This window comes from Mytilus edulis, chromosome 8 (assembly GCF_963676685.1).
Source record: "Mytilus edulis chromosome 8, xbMytEdul2.2, whole genome shotgun sequence".
NCBI classification, from domain to species: domain Eukaryota; kingdom Metazoa; phylum Mollusca; class Bivalvia; order Mytilida; family Mytilidae; genus Mytilus; species Mytilus edulis.
Genome location: NC_092351.1, coordinates 58312112 through 58335540, shown reverse-complemented (window position 1 = coordinate 58335540; position 23429 = coordinate 58312112). Strand labels below are relative to the sequence as shown.

Below are 23429 nucleotides of genomic sequence, written 5' to 3'. Positions count from 1 at the left end.
TTTGTCATAGGAAAGGCAACCTTCAGCCTTTTGTTTTAAAAAAATGTGAACAAAAGATGATATGTGACATTTTGTTCCTTTTAAAAGGTGGACCACATATCATCTGTGATATTTTGTTCATATTGAAAGGTAGACGACAGACCATATGTGACATTTTGTTGTTATGAAAAGGTTTATGACAGATCATCATTGACATTTTGTCCGTATGGAAAGATGAACGACAGATCAAGTGGACATTTTGTTAGTACTAAAAGGTGAAATACAGGTCATCTGTGACCTTTTGTTCATACTGAAAAGTGAACAACAGGTTATTAAAACATTTTGTTAATATTTTTACCATATGAGGTCACTGATGTACTGTGTATGTATGTAAATCTCACTAGCTATAGATATTTGTTTCAAGAACAAAAAAGTAAAAATCATTTACTTCGAGTATCTACAATGTAACATATGATGTTTTATATCAGGAAACGTCAATTACTAATACTTGTGTACAGTGTATTTAATATAAACTGTGGAGAGCATGTGACATCGCACTAACAATGGAATTCTATGAACTCTATAGAAGGTATGGTATAATTATACAACACTGCATGGTCTTCAACAAAGAGCAAAATCCATAGCAAGCTGTTCATTGAACTGGCATGACAACATGTGAAAAAATTTCAAGACAGAAAAAATCTAAAGGCCTGATCAACTTTATTCCAATTCAGCAATAGCAATTGAGCTAATATTATAAATTTCAACATCTCACTGTTAAGCTTTAATAGCATCTTCGAAGATTTTTAACATAGATCTTATAAATGAAACATACTGAATAATATAAAAACAAACACATTGTATAATGTACTATAAAATTTATTAAGTATAAAAAAGTTTGCATATTAAGAACATATTGGTATTAAAGACCACAAAATTAAATGAACAAAAACTTTCATATCAATTATTCTTCTTAGTTTAAGACAGCTTGCTTAACAAAATGTATTGTGTCCTTTTTATTGTGTAAAGTGTTATATAAACCAACTAGATCTTCAAAATGAATAACAAGCAACAATATTAATTACATTCATTAAATTTAAATACAATAATGTTCAGCAAAAATATAATAATGTACAGCAAATGTGCGCTTACACTTTTGCGACATGTAAAAAAAATTATCCTAGATTCTCATTGTCTTGATAAAATCTACACGATTCAAAAAATTACATATACAAATCTATATTGAAAAAAACTTTTATACTTGTGCATGCAATACAATTTTCATGGTAGAGGGGTCTAAATACAGCACAAACAACATTTTCCTAAGACCAAAAAAGTTCAAAAGTATACTTTAACATAACTCATTTGTCTACATATATAATACCCTTTTATACTTTTTTCTCTGATAATATTATAAGTACTAATAATACTTTGCTTTCATTGAAAAAAAAGGATCTATAAAATAAAACGTTCCCTTGGAGAAACTACTATTACATTTCTGTGTCCAACTTTTACTTTTGCATGTACAAATCGACACTTGATTCTCTGGATAGGAATGAACATTGCAGGTCCATCTCTAACATATAAATCTGATGACCACACTTCTATTGGTTTACCATAACAGTGTCTTACATTGTCTGGTAGTTGTTGGAACCAATTAACTTTGGCTAAATAATGTGGATGTGCAAATCCATCAACAATAATAGAATGCATATAAATTTTTACAATTTGTCCTGGGTGAGGTGTCATATCAGTACAATCAGTATCAATAGCGCCTTCTTCATTACACCAAAACGCCAAAACATATGATGATCTATGACTTCTACTTGTCTTAGATCCTATTAAACTACCATTAACATATAATTCTTTGCATACTTTAACAGATGTACACACAGTGAACTCATCATGGTGATATAATGTTGAATACAATCGATCAAGCCATTTTATCTCATTATCATTTAAAATATCATCCTTAAATTTTGATGCAAAAATATTTGTGGCTACATCATAACGTCCCTCAGTAATGGATGTATATTGAGAGGATAATTCAAGAATACTTGGTACTATTTGAGCAGATATTACACCCAATGTACCTCTCTCTCTTGTTGTATTTGTCAAGTCATTAAATACTGTTTGAAAATGTTTGTCCATATTCATATCCTCTTCCCTGACCAAAGACTCTTTCAAAAATCTTTTCATTAACTGTACTTCAATGTTCTTTTTATTGGTTTTGTATGAACCCAGTATGCCATTTTCTCTCTCAAAACTAAACAACCAAAATGAATACACAGGTCCAAAATCTAAAATACAGTCATACAAATGTCCATGCAAATGCATATTAGGAGTTACAAAATCTTGTCCATACAATTGTTCAAATTTCTTACAAAATTCTATCAATAGCCTATCAGCAACTTTAGCATTGTTAACAGTAATAAAAATTGAACATAATCTTCTACAAGCCAAAACGAATTTTCTCCAACAATCAAGATGTTCAGATGGTAATAAATCATACAGAGCATAAATTGAAAATAACAAAGTCCAATTCTTGTATTGATCCGCATTAAACGAACCAAAGGATGAAGAAAATTTTTTGGGTAGTCTCCCTACATCAGATGGACACTGAAAAGGTTCTAATCTCTCTTGTATTGTCCTAAAGTCATCATCACACAACAACTTTTTGGTCTTCCATACAGAAATCATATGTTTAGCCGTTCCTAAAAATAAATTATGCATGGGGTCCAGAGCGGTCATTCGAATCGGATCAAAATATACCAATTCAAGAAGCACAGAGTATCTTGTTCCAAAATTTCTTTCTAATGCTTCTTTGTCGCCTTTGCTGGTACAATTTTTCAATAAACAGCATTCTTCCCGATGACTTGCATTATCCCTACTTATCCAACTATCTCTATCAAAACCTCCATAATTTTTTTCTCCAACACCACCAGGAAATTTCTTTTTACATTTGTTACAACCAGCTGTGGCTGAATGTCCAAGAAACCCGCATAACTTTCTGCTGGCAGGGATATCACAACCAACACATATCACAGCAAGTTTGAAACATTTTAGTATAGTAGGCGATTTGTATGAATACATGAAAAAACCTTCACACCAAGCAATCTTAAGCTCCTCAACAAGAGGTTTTAAAAATGTATTAGTCTTTGGTTCAACCCTCATATCAGGTATAACTCCAATAAGTAACATATTTTCCCTCCTAAATCTTTGAATTCTAGGAAGGTTACAAAAAGCTAAGTATATGGCACCAACTGAATATATAGAGTGTTCATATGGTTGAAACCAGTCTACATTTAAAATACAACCATAATTTCCCTCATTTGTAAAAAATTCATGCTTAATGCCATTAAATTCATGCCATATTCTACCATCATAGATATCATACATAATACCTTCTTTTGTTTCTCTTGTACGCCATTGTTCACATAAATCTTCAAAATTATTTCTCTTTACAAAGAAACTTAAGCTTGATTTAATTGATTTATAACAATAAATCTTATATGGAACAAGAATTTTTGAAGAACTATTATTAATTTCCTTCAAGAGGGGTTCATTGCATCTTTTTCTAAGATGTGGAAGGCGGTGGTTAGGAAACTCTACATATGAGCATGTATTTGAAAAACGTAAACCTTCAACTACATGAAAACAATCATCAAAGTCATACAAAGAATAACATTTAGTACAAACTACATACTGCTTAAAATCCAACATATTACTCTTTAAAAGTTTTGATAACTGGTACATATTTCCAGGAAAACTACTTTCAATCTTAGAACATACTTCTGAATTTGTAGATAACAGTTTAAAAAATGCAGATAAAATGTTCAACAGTAAGGTTACAGCAGCATCAGAAATATAATGAATACATTGCCATAAAACTAAAACTTTGCAAAACCAATATGTTTGCTGTTTTATTTTTAAATCAAATTCTGATTCTTTATTATGATTTTCTTCTGAGCAAATATCACTATCAGAATTATGGTCAGATAAGTCTGAAAAATCATCATTGTCTGAATTTGCATCAAAATATGCCTGAATATCTTCTATTTCTAAATTATTATGAGATTTTGATAAAACATCATTCCAATTCCTTATTTGACCTAAATCAAACTCGACTTCTTCATCACTTATGTCATTTGGATTTAAACACTGAATACTAGTATGGTCTGTATTTGTGGCATCATCAGTCAATGCATTTGTATCACAGAATCTTACATTGCATTCTAATAAATGCCTACGAGCATGTCTGTCAGAAAAGACAGCATTACATTTTGGACATGCCTTCCGAGGTCGTTTTGCATTTGATGCCATTCTATATATATACTTGAAAAGTGACCAAAATAACTTGCACAGATTTGTTGGTGATAAGACAACTGTTGAACTAGGAGTAGTGGCTTCACGTCTTTGGGTATATGCTTTCTCAAAAGAAGTAGCGGCTTCACAGCTTGGTGTGCACGCTTTCTCCTAGGGAGTTGCAGTTTCTCAGTCCGTGTGCACACTTTCTCCTAAGTAGCTCATACACCAATAATCTAACCAAGTAATTGAAAATAAAAATTTTAAGCTAGAGCATTTTATAGCAGATTAAATTCAAAAGTAGTAAATTAACATTCAATCTAATCGATGAAAATTTATCTAAATTATTTATAGACCTTTAAGGTAAAAATATGTTTTTTTAAATGTTGGTATTAAGTTAAAACCAAAAATAAATCATATATATAATATAAATTAATTGTACAAGTGACTTATCAATATAACAACAATATCAATTATGTGAATGCAAACTTAAATTCAATACACTATTTTTCTTTAGCAAGTTGGCCGCAAGCCTGTGACCTCTCCGGTATTGTACCATGTTGGAAAATAGAGGATCTTTCTTCAAGTCTTCATAAAAATTGTTTGATTGTTTCCTTATTTTACATGGAACAGGTGTTTCTTCTGTGACTATTTCTGTTTCTGTTATACTGTTGGCCAGTTCCTGTTGTAGCTTGTTTTGTGCACATGTTTCTTTATACCTAAAGTGAAACAAAAAACCAAAATGATCTAAATGCCACTACATGTCAGGGCTGCTCCAGCAAATACCATGACGCTCCTTTTTTTTTGCAAGAAAATCAAATTGTTTAAATTTTGGCATTTCCTAATGGGTTCAGTATGGACTTATCACATTTTTATTCAAGACAGCATGGCGTACAATGAGTCACAAAGAGGATAAATCAAATAATATCACTAACTAGCAGAACTTTCTTGAAAAATGGCACAATGATTCATACAGATTAATGTATTAAAGTTATTGTCTGGAAACCAAAATTTGTCTCCGGAAGACAATGTCAACATCATCATAGCATTATATGAAACAAACAAAATATTGCAGTCTTATAAATATATTTAGTTATGGTGGTCTTTTTTGGAGTCGTCTTTTGTAATTTGAGTTTTTCAATTTGTATAAGACCACATTTTAATGTGTATAAGATCACAAGGTCATGTCTAGTTGATTTGGGTGACAATTTGAAATATTCCTGATTCCCCTCTGATTTTTAAAAGGATATAAATAGAATGCTGAAGAAAGTGTATATTATAAGTGTGTTTATCATGTTTATGTCTAGAAAAAAATCAAAAGATATTAAGCCTACCTTTGCCTTTTTTCTCTGCGTCGCTTTCTACTTTTTGCTTTAACCTTTTCTTTACTTATCTTTGTACGCTCCTTTGAAAAGAAAAATTGAAGAAAAATATAAATATTGCTCTTACCTAAAAAGAAACAAAAGAGAAGGTAATATGATAATACAGTTAACTCTCGTTGTCTAGAATTCAGTTGACTCGAAATTTGGATGAGTTTAAGTTTTCACTTGGTCCCGAACTTTGTTCCATATAATTTATAAATGTATGTAATTCGACTCCAGATGAGTCGAAATTTTGGTTGAGTCGAACTAAATTTACAATCCCAAGGTTAACAAAAGCATTCAAAATTCATTATTTATCTCAAACTTATACACATATGTCAAAACATGACCTTCAGCAATTATTTAAATGGATTTAAGAGGTAATCTAACGATACACATGTAATTATTTTTTTAGACACTGACCACTCTATTGATTTGTGATATGCTATTTCCATGAGTGTTTACCCAAGATTAACTTTTATAGAATTTTCCTAAATAATTAGTGATACATTTTTAATGTTCTTGGAAAAGTATTTAAAATGTTTTCAACACAATTAATTGTGATTTAAACTAATGAGCTTGGGTGTGTATAAAATAAGGATTATGACTTCCGTTGATGATCACATAAAAACTTCTCAATTGGTGTCTTTAATCTTGTTGTGTTTTTTTTTAAAAAGAGAGAGTGTATCCACGAAACCCACGAAAATTGGTATCCAAGAAATAATAATGAATCCTCAGTATCTCAACTTTGTTTTGCATGACTTAATAAAAAATTAGAAAGTGTCCCCATAGACACTGATGAAGCCCCTGGTTGCTGCCAAGCATACAACATTCATCATTAAGGGGCAAACCTAAAGAATGGTTAAAGTGAACGCCACCAAAATTAGATCTGTATTTTGTGGAAATAAGCATTATGTATATGTTTGATAATATTTGATTGTGAAAAAAAGGATAAAAGAGTACGGAAACTAAAGATTTTGCAATTTCTCTATTTACATTTGTATAAAGGGGCATTACTCTAAACCAATTAAAGTGCCAAACTTCTATCTTGATCTGTGTTTTGTGGTAATAATCATTTTGTATAAATTTGATAACATTTGGTTGAGGCTTATTGAGAAACATTTTGTAAGTTTCATTTATAAAGGGGCAAAACATACAGATGGACAAGGTTAAAACCTCCTGGCCTCTCCACTTCATCGGAGGCATAAAAATTCAAAGGAGAGAGAGGCGCATGCTATATATGTGTAAAAAAAGTTCTGGCTAGTTTGGTAGTTTTTATGGCTTACTGTGATTTCAGGACAATGTTTCTTGCATTTTGACTTCTGGTCAGGATAACATGTTGCTGTTTTACAATGCTCAAAACGAAAGGATCTATCTACTATAGTAAACACATCTCCATGATTGAGCTTCCCAGGTTTTGTAATTACTTGATTGTTTACTTTCAGAGGATAATCTGTACTGAAATTTGTAATCTTTGCCTACAAAATTATACAAAAGAAAACATATTTTAAGTGTGATAATTCTTTCCTTCACAAAATATGAAATCAATACATGGAATATATATTGGTCATTCATGTACATGTCAGTATGTCTTTTTTTCTCAGCTGATTTTTTTGTTTTACGTCAGCCCTATATCATGTGTATGTATTCACAGTGGTGTAGCTTTTTCTTTCTATATTGAAGACCATATGGTGACCTTTCATTTTTTAAAGGTGTTTTTTGTGTCATTGCGACATATAGTTTCTTTTTCACATGTTCATATACAATGTATTAAATGAGGTTAAATTTCAAAACTCAAGTATCACAAGCAGTATTCTGTAGTCTCTCATTTAAACAAAAAAGATGTCATTTATCATCATGATCTTTTTCACCAAGTGTCCAGTGCAATATGAATATAACATGCATATATATATGAAGTGTGTACAATGAAAGTCATTTAAGTGGCCTATAGTTGAGAACTATGTGTGTTTTGAAATATCCAATCATCTGGTCAGGAAGTACATATATACATGTATGTAGTATTAATTCATATCTATTTAATATTAAACATGATTGTTCCTAATTATGAGCTGGCATTTCTGATGATGAAAAATTTACAAAATATCTTTTTTATTTTCCTTCTTTCATGATTTCCAATTTGATAATCTTCAAATTATAAGACTGCAGTCTTATGTTTAAATATTTATTATGTACAAATTTATATGGGTCAAGTCTCAAAATCTGAACACAATATATATAAAAAAGAAGATGTGGTATGATTGCCAATGAGACAACTATCCACAAAAAACCAAAATGACACAAACATTAACAACTATAGGTCACTGCATAACCTTCAACAATGAGCAAAGCCCATACCGCATAGTCAGCTATAAAAGGCCCTGATAAGACAATGTAAAACTATTTAAACGAGAAAACTAACGGCCTTATTTAAGTAAAAAAAAATGAACGAAAAAAAAATATGTAACACATAAACAAACAATAACCACTGAATTACAGGCTTTTTTATTGTTAAATAAAAAAAACAATGGGATGATATATTTTGACAGGATGCATGCTATGTACAAAGTCAGAAATACGACATTTGTTTCAATTCTTTTGCTGTGTTTGAGCTTCTGATATTGTCTTTTGATAAGAGACTTTCCGATATGAATTTTCCTTAGAGTTATTTTTTTTATATTTTACTTTTTTCTAGTAATTGACTTCAGCTAAACTATTTAGTTTGGACTTTAATAGCATGCATAACATTGAAACTAAAACTAGTTTGGCATTATATATTCAGCAAGAACATGTATGATATATCATGTATATTAAAACTTATATATATATGATTCAATAATTACCTCTCCATTATCTAAGATCCAAATTCCGCAATGTTTGTTGGACACATTTGTATGATTGATAATTATGTCACAATCTTTGTCTCTGCAAACAAAGATATATCTACATGTAATTAAGTCATGCTTGTCCATGACAAGTTATAAAAAATATTTATATTCATATAAAAGAAAATGCATATATGCTCCCAGTTGAACATGCCTTAATTAATAAACCTTATCTTGTTTTTCTTTTTTAAATTGCTTGATGATTTAAGATGAATCATCATTTAGTCAAACAATAAAGTTCTGTTTCTAACTTTTACCTACCCATAATTTCTATGCTTCCCCCAACAGATTTCATGAATATTTTTTTTCATACTCACAATCAGGAAACAACTACTTTAAACTCTTGTGTCACCTAATGTCTATAACACTTTTTTTTTTAATGTTTCCCAAATTAAAAAGCAATCCTTACAAGTTACATCACTAAAACTAACTTATAAATGAAATGCTTAGAAATGAAGTCATGCATCAATAATTAACATTTAATTTACATTGACCATGTAGACAATGAAACTAATTTTTTTGAATAAAACCAGTCAAGGGGTCATTCAAGCCTTGAGCACTTTACAATATTCAAAGATTGTAAGAGAATGATAATCCCTCTCTTTATGATAACTAATGCTCCTACTTATTCATGAAGAAAGGGATTATCATTCTCTTTCATATACATATAAATATGTTTGAATTAATTGATCTTGTCAGCTTAAAGCTTACATCAGCATGACCAGGGCCCAAGGGACATACAAATTAATTTAATAAAGATTTTTATATTCTCACCTACCTTCCAAGCAAACAGTTTCTAACAGTTAAAGGAAACTTGGCTCCATCAATACCACTTTTTTCAATAACTATTATTCCTCCAAGCATTCTGAAATGAAAGTAATGCATTTCATAAATAAAAAATCTATCGTTGCCCAGTATTCCATGCATTCATAAACCCCAGCATGAATTAAAATCAGCATGCACGTACAAATATAAGAATGAATTTTAAACAGACAAATTTTCTGGAGGTTCATCATAAAAATAAATTCAATCATTTCAACATATGTACATTGTATATGGACCATAATTTGGTATTCCACCTTTGGTTTCTTTTTGTATCCTTTTTTATAAGTTCTAAAACTTTAAGTTTTATTCTGTGGGTTGTGTTGGTGTTAGAATAGTATGAATGGAACAATTGAGTTTTTTGAGAAAAAATTAATACGTTTTGATTCACCGTTTACGTGACAGGAAACCAAGCAGGAAACCAATCTTTATTTTCTTTATTTTGCACAATATATTTCAAAAGATATAAATGTACACCATTACTAGTGTTACTTGCTTCATGTTAAAGTCATAAGAAACGAGTGACCGGTGAAAAATAATGTTCTTCCAATTCTTGAACTAATGCATACTAACACAATAAATTTAGTCTTCTGTGCACGAATTTATTATTTTTTTCGTGTAAATTTCGTATAATCGTCATTTATTTTTCAATCGGTCAGTGTTGTTGTGAAAATATGGCAGGTAATTAAAGTTCGTGTTTTGAAGCCGAAGTTTAACGGTGGTCACCTGTTTGTCAACAATCAACAAATAATAAACAAAAAAGCATGGAAAGAGAGCACGTGTTTAACATGTAAATTCAGATAATAGTTTATTTTAAGGACATCCATGTGTATTGTGATCACCGGATTTTTACGAGATGGGTCACACTGAGGTCACTTTGCATATGGAAAATATGTCGGGGGAATAGCTTGCTGGAAGGAAGCAATTAAAATGAAGTAAACTTCTTCTAAATATGAATAAATTAAAGAATTTTCTTCAGAAAAAAGTATATGTACATAAGTTTAATAATGAAAACTATCCATTAAGTTATAAAAAAACATATGCATTATTTTTTTTATTTGAGGTTTCTTATGACTTTAATATTTAAAATCTATTTTCAATGTTAAATTAAAGTTTTTTTTAAACGCGACAGGAAACCATAAGAAACCAAAAGCATTTTTTCAGTTTTATTTTATTGCAAAATCTGCTTAAAATGATCTGAACAGTATACTTTTTCTTAAAATCAATCTTAAATGTAACAGTTTTATAAAACTCCTAAATATGTGCTTGTTTTGAAACCAATTAGTACAATTTATTTGGAAATTTCCATATTTTCTTCATTGATACAGGATACCATAATCATTGTATCATGATGTTATAGCCACAAAAATATATTTATATTTAATTTTGAAATTCCAGTTAAAATGTATATACAATTTATTCCAAATCATAGGTTGAGCCTGGGCCCCCTTTTGTGGGAAAAATTTAGTTGATTATGAAGCATGACTGGAGCATGCCCCCTTAAGAAAAGTTAAGCACCCTATAACTAGTACAAAATATTTAAAAATAAATATTCTTTACTAAAAGTCAGAAACACAAATAATAGCTATAGCATCACTGTGCCATCACAACAATCATGACAATCTATAAAAAAAATCCTTTTGGATCTCATTACATGACAGTTTACCATGATGCTACTACATACATACAAACCTTGGGATATTAAATGAACCTTAAACTTTTTAAAAACTTGAAATTATTACTGTACAGGCATGTACTGATGTAGCTACAAATATTAATACAATTAACAATTACATACATGTTCAAAATCTTCTTGCATAGTTGATTTCAAATCAGGGATCAGCATAATAAAGCCGCTTTGTCTTTGAGCATGTGCCGGATTCCATATAAGTACATCAGCAACTTACATCCAATCGGCAGCTGTATTTTCTTATCTTTTCTCAGTCTTCGCGCTTCTTTCAAAGAACGGCATCGGTCAACGAGAACATCGCCATTCAATCTTCAAGTCGCAGTATTCTAGCTATAGTCTATAACTAATATCAACGTTCCATTTCCGTAGTATTATCATGTCTAGTGAAGAATCGGACATATCAGACGACGAAATTCAAGCAACCAGCTCAAGGTCTTCAAGTATGAAAAGATTGAGATTGACTGCCGATGAACTTGTCCGCCATCTAGAAGACGACGACTCTGATATCGACCAAACAACTCGTGTGGATTCTGACGATGAAAGTGATTCAAGACACCAGGTATTATTCTAAATAAATCTTTATCCAAAACTAAAACGGCCAAATATAATTCCAGGGAAATGAAATACTCAAATAGTCCGCCATTTTTTTTTACATGAAATGGGAGATAATCAAACAGTTTAATCAAAAACCAAAAGACCAGTTAAGAAAACATGAATACAAGCCTTCATAAAAATAGGATGAAATATATATATACAATCCGTTCAATCTTTTGAGGAAGAAACACAGGGGGCAGGGGCTATGTTTTTTTTCCCGCCTTCAGTGAAGAACAATCTGGGGTTTTTTTTAGCGACAAACCGAAAACATTTTTTTACTTTCAATTTTAGCATTACATATAGTGGTAGCTGAGGGTGAAACAAACAATTTTTTTTTTTATCTCAGGGTCCAAAACAAATTATTTTTTTCACCAAAACCTGGAAACAAATTCTTTATTTTCCAAAAAAACCATAGCCCCCCCCCCCGAAAATAAAATGGTTGCTGCCTTATTATACTTGATCACTGGCCTAGGAAAAAACTCAGACCCCCCCCCCCCCAAAAAAAAAAAAATTCTAAGGTTGAAACAGAATTTGATTTTATCTTGCCATTTTTACATTATTTACGTTATATTTGGCCATGCCGATAACATTATTCATAATTCAGAATTTTCATAAGTGGGGGCCTGCTCCAGTCACACTTCAGTGATTCCCTATTTAAGCAACCAATTTGTTTCCCAAAAGGGGGTGCAGGCCCCCTCCCCCTAAATCTGCCTCTGATGGAGTTTGAATGTTTATATATTTTTATACTATATATATAGAAAATGTGTTTTTTACCATTTAGATAGATGCAAGAGATATCTCAGTTTCACCAGTGCCTGCTGAAATAAGAACGCCAATAGCTATTTCAAATAGAACAGAACAAAGAACACCTATTTCTAACAGGAACTCTAGGACACCTAACAACACAAGCTACAGTAGAGCTAACACCAGTACACCTCTGCACCAAAGTTCTCAACTACAAGATGAGAATACAACAACTCCATCAGTACATTCTATGAGTAAGAAAAATCTGTTTGATAAATTTCCACAGTGTACACACATAACTAAATGTAAATACATAGTTCTTTAGATTTCTCTTAATGAAATTAGTATATCTATCAACTTTCAATAATAATATAATAATAGTAGGCAAAGTATAACAAGAAAACAAGAGTGTAAAAGGGAAAACAGACACAAACATGTACACTTGAATTGTTTATTTAATATATTAAAGAACCTGCAAATTATTATTTTTGTGAAATATGTAATAATTAAAACTTATTTTGTTGAACATTTCAGGTACAAGAGATTTACTCATAAAGATTTACGAAAGACAGAATGAAATTTTGATAAGACTAAAAGAGAGGGAAACTGTAGGAGTATCCCAGAAGGTTGATCAAACAGTTATTGTACCTCCTGCTGTTAAGGTATATTTTAACTGAGGACGATTATGAAAATGCCAAAAGAATTATAAAGTTCAAAATGACAAAGGAATTATAAAGTTCAAAATGCCATAAGAATTATAAAGTTCAAAATTATCAGTTAAACACTACCATGACTACAGCATATGTCATCATGCTAAATTTCACAAATGATTGCTTTTTATTTCTAAAAGGTTCCATAATAATTTTTAAACAGCATTTTCAACTTGCTTTTATGTACATATAATGAAATATGCAATTTACCAAACCTATATATATACATATACATGTGTGATTATTTATTTTTATTATTTTTGGTCTCATTACTTTTAATTCACACTTTTGATATTTCTGCAGAATGCTGTGCGACAAGGTTTTAAGAATGGAAAAGACAAAGGCTTGACATGGATCTTTGATGATGGTAAAAGGTATTACAGCATTTTATTTAGACATTTAGGCAGCAACTATTGATTTTCTGGTGAGGGGGGCTATGGGTTTTTTTGGAAAAACAAGTTTGTTTCCAGTTTTTGGAGAAAAAAAATAATTTATTTTTGATCCTAAGAAAAAAAAATTGTTTGTTTAATCCTCAGCTGCCACTATATGTAATGCTAAAATTGAAAGAAAAAATTTGTTTTCAACTTGTCGTGATAAAAATAGATTGTTTTTCGCCGCAGGCAAACAAAAATGTTTGTCCAGAAAAAAATCCATAGCCCCCGCCCCCAGAAAATCAAATGGTTGCTGCCTTATACTTTCATATGTACACGTACAACTGCGAAGATTTATTATGGGATAATTACCCACCTGCAGTGGAATAAAACATGATGAAATGAAGGAAGTTTTAATTCACTGTATGGCCTATAACAATAAATAAGCAAAGCTATTACTTGATTGTAAGGGAATGACCATTTAACTTCAAGGAGGGGGGGGGGGGGGTTTGATTTTTTCTAAAAATGTATTCTGATTATTTGGTTTTATAATTTTCTCATGTACTCGGTAATACTGAGCTATACTTAAATTCAAGTAATCCCTATTAAAATGTACTATACTTTTCGAAACAGTACATAATGTTTTACTGTAATGCGTATGATTGATACCTTAATCACATCATTTTAATGTTCTCGTTAACAAGTTTTACAGTTTTCATCTTTAAAGCTTTGTTTCAAACTAACAATAACTTTTTATTTATATTCATTTTGTTTTTAGAGTTTGTGATGCCGTAAATGATGGTATGACATCTCACATCAAAAATTTTATGAAAGGTTGGAATCCGACATATGATAACCCAACTGTCCTTAATCGTGAGTATATATTAAAATCTATTTAAATTGAAGTTCACATGCATACGGATTCAGTGAGGTTGAATTATTTACTTGCAAGTGAATCATTCATAATCAATGTTTTTTGTTAGCATATTTTGTCAAATTGAAACATACTGGCTGCTAAAAGCGAACTATTATTTCACTATTCGCATTTCATTAATGATTGAGCAAAACAAATAATTTATTTAATTTTCTAGTTATCTTGTAGCTTGTGCCCCTTTAACATGGTAAATAACCCCCATGACGTCATGTATTAAATAAATTTCATGATATTGTTAAAAGTTTTTTTTTTAAATATATCTATGATCGATTATTTAAAGAAAAAAAATCTTCAAATTAAAAAAATTTACAAACTTTAACAAAACATAAAAAAATAAATGTAAAAACAAGTAATATAAAATTGAGAATGGAAATAGGGAATGTGTCAAAGCAACAACAACCCGACCATAGAGCAGACAACAGGGTGTTATTGTCCAGGAGACAATATGATATCTATTAAATTCCAACAAATTAAATGATCTTATTATATTTATTATACTCAGTGATGATCTTAAAACAAGGTGGAAATTAATAATATAACAATTATAGACAAGATATATCGACCGCGGACTTTGACCTCAGTCAATATACTTCTTTTATGTCTATATATCCTTGTATCGACCTGATGCAAACGCTTTTATTATAAAGTATACAATTCCATATATTGGTATTCTATGATGGGATGTTCAAAGAACTTATGTTTTAATAAAAAAAAATATGTACGAGAAGATCTAGATTATTTGATTTATTTCAGATGCTCTCAACAGATACTTCCTTACAAAGAAGCAGGAAAACACTGCCATCCATAAAGACAAGCTTGAGACAGAGAAAAGGAAAAGAGCATCGTATGAAAGGAAGAAAGAAGTATGTTTAAAAGGACATATATAATGTTCTTTTTTTTCTTAAAAATGTGGAGTAAATTTTTCATGAAACAAACTAACAGACAACATAAGCAATCATTATGTAATCAAATAGTTACTGCATTATAGGACAGTAAATGTTCATGCACACTGTATGGTATTCACTAAAATGATCATTTAGAGAGTTAACAAACATGTTCTGTTCTGTATACCTTTGGTTTTGTTAATAGCTTTTAGTTTTCGAACAAAAAATTATTCAACAATTTTTGATGATATTTCCATATGGTATTGTATGTGTTAATTTGACTATGTGGTAGAAAACATATATTTGTTAATTTTAAAACTAACTTTGTATCTTCAAGTACAGTCTTATTAGTTTAATTTCAAAGTTATGAAATGATATTTTCTGTATAAACAAATCAACGAAATTTTATCGGCCAGATTGATGTGATATATATTGTATATTGGTATAAAAAAAAGTTATAACATTTTGGGTATACTTATCTGTCTGTTAATATGTCTTGTAAATATAACACCTTCAATTTCAAATTGAAAAGTTATGGTACACAGATTTCATTTAAACTTTACCAAAAGGTAATAATGTTTTAATGAAGAAAATTTTGGTGTAACACTTACTGGGAAATGTAATTATAGCACACATTCAGGACAAAAAAGTATCTTTAGCTGAAAGCTATTTTAACCATACAAATGATTTGGAGATCTGTAAAATAAATTTCAATGATTATTTTTACTTTTTTTAGAAAGCCAAGCGCAGGATTACTGCTCTAGAGAAGATGGAGATCAGCGCAGCTAAGAAAGCAAATATAAGAGCTTGTTTAGAAAACAAATACATGTCATCTGATGAAGAATGTGCAGATGGTTTTATAACACATCAACCATCCTGGCAGTCAAAGAGATTCGCAGAATACAAGAGGAAATTAGATAGCAAATTTCTAGATATATGCTCCACAAAGAGCAGAAGACTTTTGTCAAAAAGAACTATTGGTTCAGTATCTGAAAAAGAAAACCCAGACATAAAAGATGAAACTCTTTTATGGGTTATTAAAGAAAATTAGAACATGATACATGTAATTTCAAATAAATACTTAAGTGTGAGGACACATATATGCATTGATAGTTGTTTAATTCTTTTGATAAACATATTTTCAACTATAGAACGAGATGTGGTATTAATTTCCATGAGACAAACAACTACAGCAATTGCAAGGTTTTAGTATAATTTACTTAGGGTTATTGTAAACACAAAGGATTGTATATAGTTGAAACATTGTTAGATAGAACTCCTTGGCAAAATGAACATATCAGCTTTTACTTGCAGTGGTTTTTTTTAATTTCTGTACATCCATGTAAAACTCATAAAATATCAACATTTAACAAACAGCTTTAACTGCTTATATCTGCTATAGCTTTATTAAGTTAGGAGCACACATTGACCCTTCTTAGCAAATCATTTGCATTCATTTATTTCCGTGTTTTTTTTTATAGAGGCAATGGGGTTGGTAGCTGCATGGCCATGGATTTCTGTTTTTTAATTTTTATTGTGTGTTTTACTTTTATGGCAAATAATCTGATTATATATATATATATGTGTAAAAGGGGAGGTTTGTATTTGGCACAAACAAAAAATTAAAGGTACCCATGATTTTGATAATACTGTAGTCTATGTGGACCATGCCAATGTGTTGTTGGTTGTTTCCTCTGTTTGTACAACTTTTGTTAGAGGAATTGTTGGTTATTTAATTCCTGATTTCCTATTCAGGTGTTATTATATCGGCATTAAGCAAATGACAGTAAGAGAGACAATGATTACTATTACTAAAACTTATATATATAACTAGATATAGGAAGATGTGGTGTGAGTGCCAATGAGACAACTCTCCATCCAAATAACAATTTAAAAAGTAAACCATTATAGGTCAAAGTACGGCCTTCAACACGGAGCCTTGGCTCACACCCAAACAACAAGCTATAAAGGGCCCCAAAATTACATTCAAACGGGAAAACCAACGGTCTAATCTATATAAACAAAACGAAACTGACATGGAATGAATTACAAAAACCTCACAAGCCTTCTGGTTAGTCAAAATTCAGAAGTACAGTTTGGCAGATAAGATACACACAATCTAAACATGTTGTATCTTTTTTTTTACAATATTTTGGATCACACCAAGTAATCTGTCCTATATCTTTTGTCACTATATATTTACACAAAAGAAGACCTTTTGGGATCAAAATATCATATGACTATGGCCTTTTATTCTATGAAATATCATCTGTATCAAACCTTTTGTCATCTTTTTTTCTTCTGGTAAATGAACTTTTGTTATCTTTTGAAGAAAAAAAGATTATATTTTACATACAAAAGGTTATATTTTGTCATCCACCTTTCAAACACATTTTAGCTATTTAAAGATCGACTTTTAAACACCTTTTGTGAAAACAAAAGTGGGCCATTTCGACTATCTTTTGAAGTAAAAAAGGTATACAAAAAGATGATCTTTTAGATCTTTTGGATTTTTTAAAAATGTATTAAAAAGTCATCAAAATGTAGTCAAAATTGGGCCTTTTAGTCATCTTTTGGATATCTCAAAAGATATTTTTTCATGCATGAAAATATGACTGAATTACTTCTATATAGAATAAGATAACTTGTTAAGAGGTAAATATTGTCAGTTTTGGTTAATGATATCAAATAATTTTGTTTTACGAGTCAGTCTGTCTAAGATGAGAAAACTATTATTTGCGAAGAACAAGAAATTTACTATAATTATTGTTCAATTAAATACAAATGTGTGACATTTTTAAATAACTTTAATCGTCAATATGTCAAGCAGAAATGACCGGTTGGTCAATTAATTTTGATGTTCCTTATCATTTCATATTTTAGGTCAGTGTATCCAGGTTACGATGACAATCTGCGTTAACGGCCGTTTACTACAAACAGTAAACGCGCGTTTAATTATTAGGAAAATAGAAGACGCGCATTTTTCCACGTTAACGCGGAGGTAAACGGGAAAGTAAACGCCCGTTTACTCTTTACAAAATTAGAAGACGCGCCGTTTTTGCGTTAACGCGGAGGTAAACGCGAAAGTAAACGCCCGTTTACTTTTAATGTCTACTGCAATTTCGGAGTTAACGCACAGTTAACGCGGCGTTTACATGAAGTGCACGCGAGTCAACGCCGCGTTAACTTTTTCGGCCCGTCTACATGTAATGCTTGGTCTGCACCCAACTGTACCTCTTGTCTATCGATGGTAATTTTGAATTTAGCGGCCATAATAGAATATCATTTAAAAAAAAAAGAATGTCATTAATAGCACAGTGCCAAGTTTCATACTGTTATTGGAAAGTGATCAATCATACCAATGTATCGACCCTAGCTTCTTGACCATTTGCGGCCATTTTGATCTTGGCGGCCATTTTGGACTCTTTTTTATGGCTCAATATAGCCAAACATGTTTATCAGTGTCATAACTAACTTTTTGCACAATTTCATGTTTTACCATAAAGTGAGCAAGTGACCCAAACAAATGTACTTAGACGCTGGACAAAATGTAAATAATTATTGTTGATTAATAGCTTAAATTAATACTTAATATATAAATCTGGTTCTGTCACATAATATTAACTTTTTAAATATACCCCATATGAAGTCTTTTTGTTCCTTTCAGTGATTCCTTGCATAACTCAGCATGCAGTTTGTACAGACCAAATATGCCATAATTTTGATAACAAAGGTAAGAAGAAAGTGAAAAGTTGTACCGATAGTGATAATCGTATTGTTTGAAAAGCTTCGGAAATTAGTAACAAATTCGATATATAGTATTTAAGGTAGATAGGGTGTCTTCCTCCATCTTGGATTTTGAAATACCAGAAAACAAGGTCTAGATCTTTGATTAATTGTGCAAATTATGAGATTAGTAGGTAATTCATGTGTATGAATTTTCATTATAATCTAGAAAATGCCTTGTTTTATCATATTTATGGTTGTATTTTACGAAAAAACGAATACTTTTGTTTGATTCAAATTTTTCCATCTTTGCCAAATAAGGGGAGGTAACTCAAATGCAAGGGAAGATAATTCAGATAGTGTTATTTTTACAAAAGAATGTGCTAGGAATTTACCTTTTGTATTATGTAGCAAGAAAACAAGTCCTGTGACCCCATATTTCTTCTTCTTATCTGTAACGATAATATTGGGGCTGTATTTTCATATTTTATCTCAAAATTCTTTGGTGTAGTTTTCGTTTTATGGCGGAAAATTGGTTTTTCATGCATAATCTATACAAAATCGGGCAATTTTGCACAACCTGTAGTGTGAAAATAAGTCCCATGACCCATTCTTTTTATTATTTTTTTTAACAAGCAGGATATAAACTACATTTTGGCAAATTATTAAAACATTCTATTGATTATTATTTAGACATCTACCTTAACACAAAATTTCCTACAAGTTGACATAGGCTGCCATGCTAACTTTGAAATATAGTATTATAACTATAATAATAATAATAAATTCTTTATTTAAAGAGGGTAAACTCAGTTAGTTACAATAAACTAATCTTCCCTGAGGCCCTCACATACAAATTACAATACAATCAAAACAGATATTTACACATAGTTAATTTACACTCATGTAGTTCAATGTATTGTTATTAACATAAGATATAATGCTGTTTAAGATGTATACATGTAGTCAAAAAAAATCAAATGAAAATAATAAATAAAAAATATACAAATACATTGTAGCAAACATTTCTTATTAGGGTTGTGTTAGGTACTTCTTGATACTTTGCTTAAAAGTAAAAGTGTTTTGAGCTTTACGCATTGTGTGTGGTAGTCCATTCCATAATACTGATCCAGAATAAGCAAAGGATTTCTTAAATAGTTCAGCTTTTGGCTTAGGAACTATCAGATTACCTTGAGTGACGCCTCTTAAGGAGTAAGGATTATTATCTGATTTCAGTTTAAATTTTTGAACTAAGTACATTGGTGCTTCCTTATGCATACATTTATATAGAAGTAAATATTTGTGGTATTTTATTCTATTGTCAACTGTCATCCACCCAAGTTTTTTAAATAAGGGGGCTGGGGGGGATAAAGGATCTGCATCTAGAATTAATCTTGCTGCACTTTTTTGGAGTTTTAAAATTCTTGTTATCCCTTCATTTTTACATTCACCCCAAATAATACAGCAGTAGTCAATTAAGGGAAGAATATACCCATTGTAATATGTTTTCTTGCATTTATATCTAAAAATTTCTTTATTTTAGAAAGAACGTATATTCTGAATGATATATTAGCACACACTTGGTCAATTTGCTTTTTCCAGTTAAGTGTGTTGTCAATTTTAACACCTAATATTTTTTCACATGAAGAATTTTGTAATACTTTTGAATTTATTATCAATAAAATTGAGAATGGAAATGGGGAATGTGTCAAAGAGACAACAACCCGACCAAATAAAAAACAACAGCAGAGGGTCACCAACAGGTCTTTGGTTGACAGGTCTGAATTGATAGTTTCTGTTTTGTTCCAGTAACCAAACATTTTGTTTTATTTGCATTAATGAACATGTTGTTCATTTTACACCACTCTTCAACCCTGTATAAATCTTCTTGAACATCATCATGTATGTTTTCTATGTTTTTCCCAGATTTATGAAGAGTGGTGTCATCAGCATATAGGTCTGTTTCACAATTTTCAATGCATAAGGGAAGGTCATTTATAAATAGTACAAACAATAGGGGACCAAGTATAGAACCTTGGGGGACACCAAATTTTACATGTTGTTGTTCAGAATAAACATTACAAATGTTTACCTGCTGTTTTCTGTTATTGAGGTATGACTTGAAAAAACTAACAGAAGCCTCACTAAATCCATAAATTTTAAGCTTTAAACAAAGAATATCATGATCTACCAAATCAAAAGCTTTTTTAAAATCTAATAAAATTGCTAGATTTAAATTACCATCATTCATTTCTTGCAACCATTTGTCAATGATATTGATAAGTGCAGTTTGACAAGAATGTTGCGGCCTGAAACCAGATTGTGTAGGGTGTAAAAGTTTAAGTTTTGATAAATATTTGTACATTTTATTAGAAACATGTTTTTCTATTAACTTTGATAACGTTGGAAGAACAGATATAGGTCTGTAATTTGTTGCTAGAAGCTTGTCACCATCCTTGAAAACTGGTGTTACCTTAGCATTCTTCAGTAATGAAGGATATATACCAGTATCTATCATTCTGTCAAATATATATGTGAGATGTGATGCAATAAAAGGGGCACCTAATCTTAGGACTTTTGGTCCAATATTATCCATACCAGATGCTTTATTTATATCAAGTTTTGCTAATTCATTAAATAGCTCATTCATGTTCACTGGTGGTATAGAAAAATGTTCATGTTTATGTTATTTATTTTTAACAAATTTACTTAGATTTCTAAAATCTGCTTTGTTAACAGGTGTATAATGTCCTTGTTTTTCAGCACAGGAAGTGAAAAAGTTATTAAAAGTATCAGCTATACATTTTTTACTTTTAGTTGTATTGTTATCTTCTGTGGCTAACTCATATGGTGTATTTTTAACTTTTGGGTTCAAACTGTGAAGACATTTCCATAAGGTTTTAGGGTCATTGGAGTCTTTTACCATATTTTTATAATAATTCTTTTTTGAGTTATCTACAATTTGTTTAGTTTTATTCCTCCAAAATTTATACTCACTCCATAAACCAAGTGCATTATATTTATCTCTCATATTCCTAGCGTAAATGATTTCACTGTTATACCATTCAGGCTGCCTGTCCCTTTTAACTCTCTTTTTAACAACAGGAGCATGTTTATCTAAAGCCTTGTTCAACATATCATAAAACAATTGTAGACAGTCAGAGGGGTTTTCTTCAAATTCAATTTCATGAAAAGGTGTAGATTGCAGATCTAATAAAAAATTGTTTTGGTTGAAATTTTTAAAATTTCTATATGTAATTGTACTGTGTGTATTCTTTTTGCCTATGTTGACTTCTTTCCTTGTTAAACAGATAGGACAATGGTCACTTATTGCATATCTACACACATGTGATTCCTCTACCATATTTGGATTATTGACATAAATATGATCAATCAGTGTACTAGTATCTTTTGTTACCCTTGTGGCTTCTTCAATCAGTTGTTGAACATTATATGATTCTAAAACATTTAGCCATTTTTGAGGAGGTTTGTTTGGTACTTTAAAATTAAAATTAAAATCACCCATAATTGTTTTATCTGAATTCATGGTCATTGCCATTCTTATTTCTTTTTCAAAATCATCAACCCAATCTATCAGTGATTTTGGTGGCCTATAAACAAAACATAATAAAAAAGATTTTTTGTAATCTGGTTTAATTTCAAACCACATCGTTTCCGTACCCCCTATTTCTATGTTGTTTTTTCTTAAAAATTTAATATTTTGAGAAAAGTAAACAATCAGACCAGCCCCACCTTGGGATGTTCTGTCCTTTCTTTCAAATACATAACCAGGTACTTGTAATTCATTATCAGTTGTGTGTTTTGTTAAAAATGTTTCACACAATCCTAATACATCAGGTTGGTTATCAGAAAACATAAGGTTATGTTTAATTTCTTCATATTTACTTTCAATCCTATGAACATTATGAGAACAAATCCTGATACCTTTTTATTTACTAAAACCATAAGAATTAAAAATCTTATCATTAGCTGTCAGTGCATGGTTTTCTAAATTGATTATATAATATATACAAACACTTATTGCTAAAATAAACACAGAGACATAGGATAATTTCACATCAATTATTAAACTGACCTGAGGGAGAGGTAATAATAAATTATCTACATTAGACTCATTATCAAACATTACACAGTTTGTATCATGCTGTTTAATACCAAGTAATATATCCTGTCCAGATGTCTGAGATTCAGTGTTAAAATTATCAAAATTAATCAACCCATCATTAGTACTATAAAGTTTGACAGTAGACATTTCCTGGGTTGTGTCAAGTGAGAAATTACTCTCATTCTTTTCTTTAATTGTTTGTCTAGTGTTTCTAGTTTTCTTTATCTCAGAAATCTGAAGCCCTTGTGACAAAGAAAATAATTTACACATGCATGGAAATAAATTGCATTCAGAACATATT

The 23429-nt window shown here is 30.5% G+C and overlaps 2 protein-coding genes across 4 annotated transcripts; one reads left to right on the top strand and one right to left on the bottom strand.

Annotated features, from left to right (window-relative positions):
- Nucleotides 1-837: 837 nt before the first annotated feature.
- LOC139485994 (uncharacterized) lies at nucleotides 838-11369 on the bottom strand. Of its 3 annotated transcripts, none has more exons than XM_071270679.1 (6): nucleotides 11257-11369; nucleotides 9306-9392; nucleotides 8486-8567; nucleotides 6932-7123; nucleotides 5619-5689; nucleotides 838-5003 (listed from the first exon to the last, which is right to left on the bottom strand). In XM_071270679.1, the coding sequence occupies exon 6, from the start codon at nucleotides 4300-4302 to the stop codon at nucleotides 1435-1437; it is 2868 nt and encodes a 955-aa protein (XP_071126780.1). In that variant the 5' UTR covers nucleotides 4303-5003; nucleotides 5619-5689; nucleotides 6932-7123; nucleotides 8486-8567; nucleotides 9306-9392; nucleotides 11257-11369; the 3' UTR covers nucleotides 838-1434. The 3 variants fall into 3 exon arrangements, with proteins under 3 accessions (XP_071126780.1, XP_071126779.1, XP_071126778.1); XM_071270678.1 differs by having other exon boundaries at nucleotides 9302-9392; nucleotides 11148-11291; XM_071270677.1 differs by having other exon boundaries at nucleotides 11148-11291.
- A 46-nt stretch (nucleotides 11370-11415) lies between these two features.
- On the top strand, nucleotides 11416-16382 carry LOC139485995 (uncharacterized). Its single transcript, XM_071270680.1, has 7 exons — nucleotides 11416-11598; nucleotides 12415-12631; nucleotides 12912-13039; nucleotides 13391-13461; nucleotides 14237-14331; nucleotides 15146-15255; nucleotides 16013-16382. Exons 1-7 carry the CDS (start codon nucleotides 11416-11418, stop codon nucleotides 16325-16327), a joined length of 1119 nt encoding a protein of 372 aa, XP_071126781.1. The 3' UTR covers nucleotides 16328-16382.
- The last annotated feature ends 7047 nt before the right edge of the window (nucleotides 16383-23429 follow it).

Excerpts from the sequence above, each read along its gene's own strand:
- LOC139485994 (XM_071270679.1), bottom strand. The coding sequence starts at position 4,302 with ATGGCATCAAATGCAAAACGACCTCGGAAGGCATGTCCAAAATGTAAT.
- LOC139485995 (XM_071270680.1), top strand. The coding sequence starts at position 11,416 with ATGTCTAGTGAAGAATCGGACATATCAGACGACGAAATTCAAGCAACC. Across the intron at positions 12,632-12,911 it reads TCCATCAGTACATTCTATGA|GTACAAGAGATTTACTCATA; the intron begins GTAAGAAAAATC and ends TGAACATTTCAG. Across the intron at positions 15,256-16,012 it reads CGTATGAAAGGAAGAAAGAA|AAAGCCAAGCGCAGGATTAC; the intron begins GTATGTTTAAAA and ends TACTTTTTTTAG.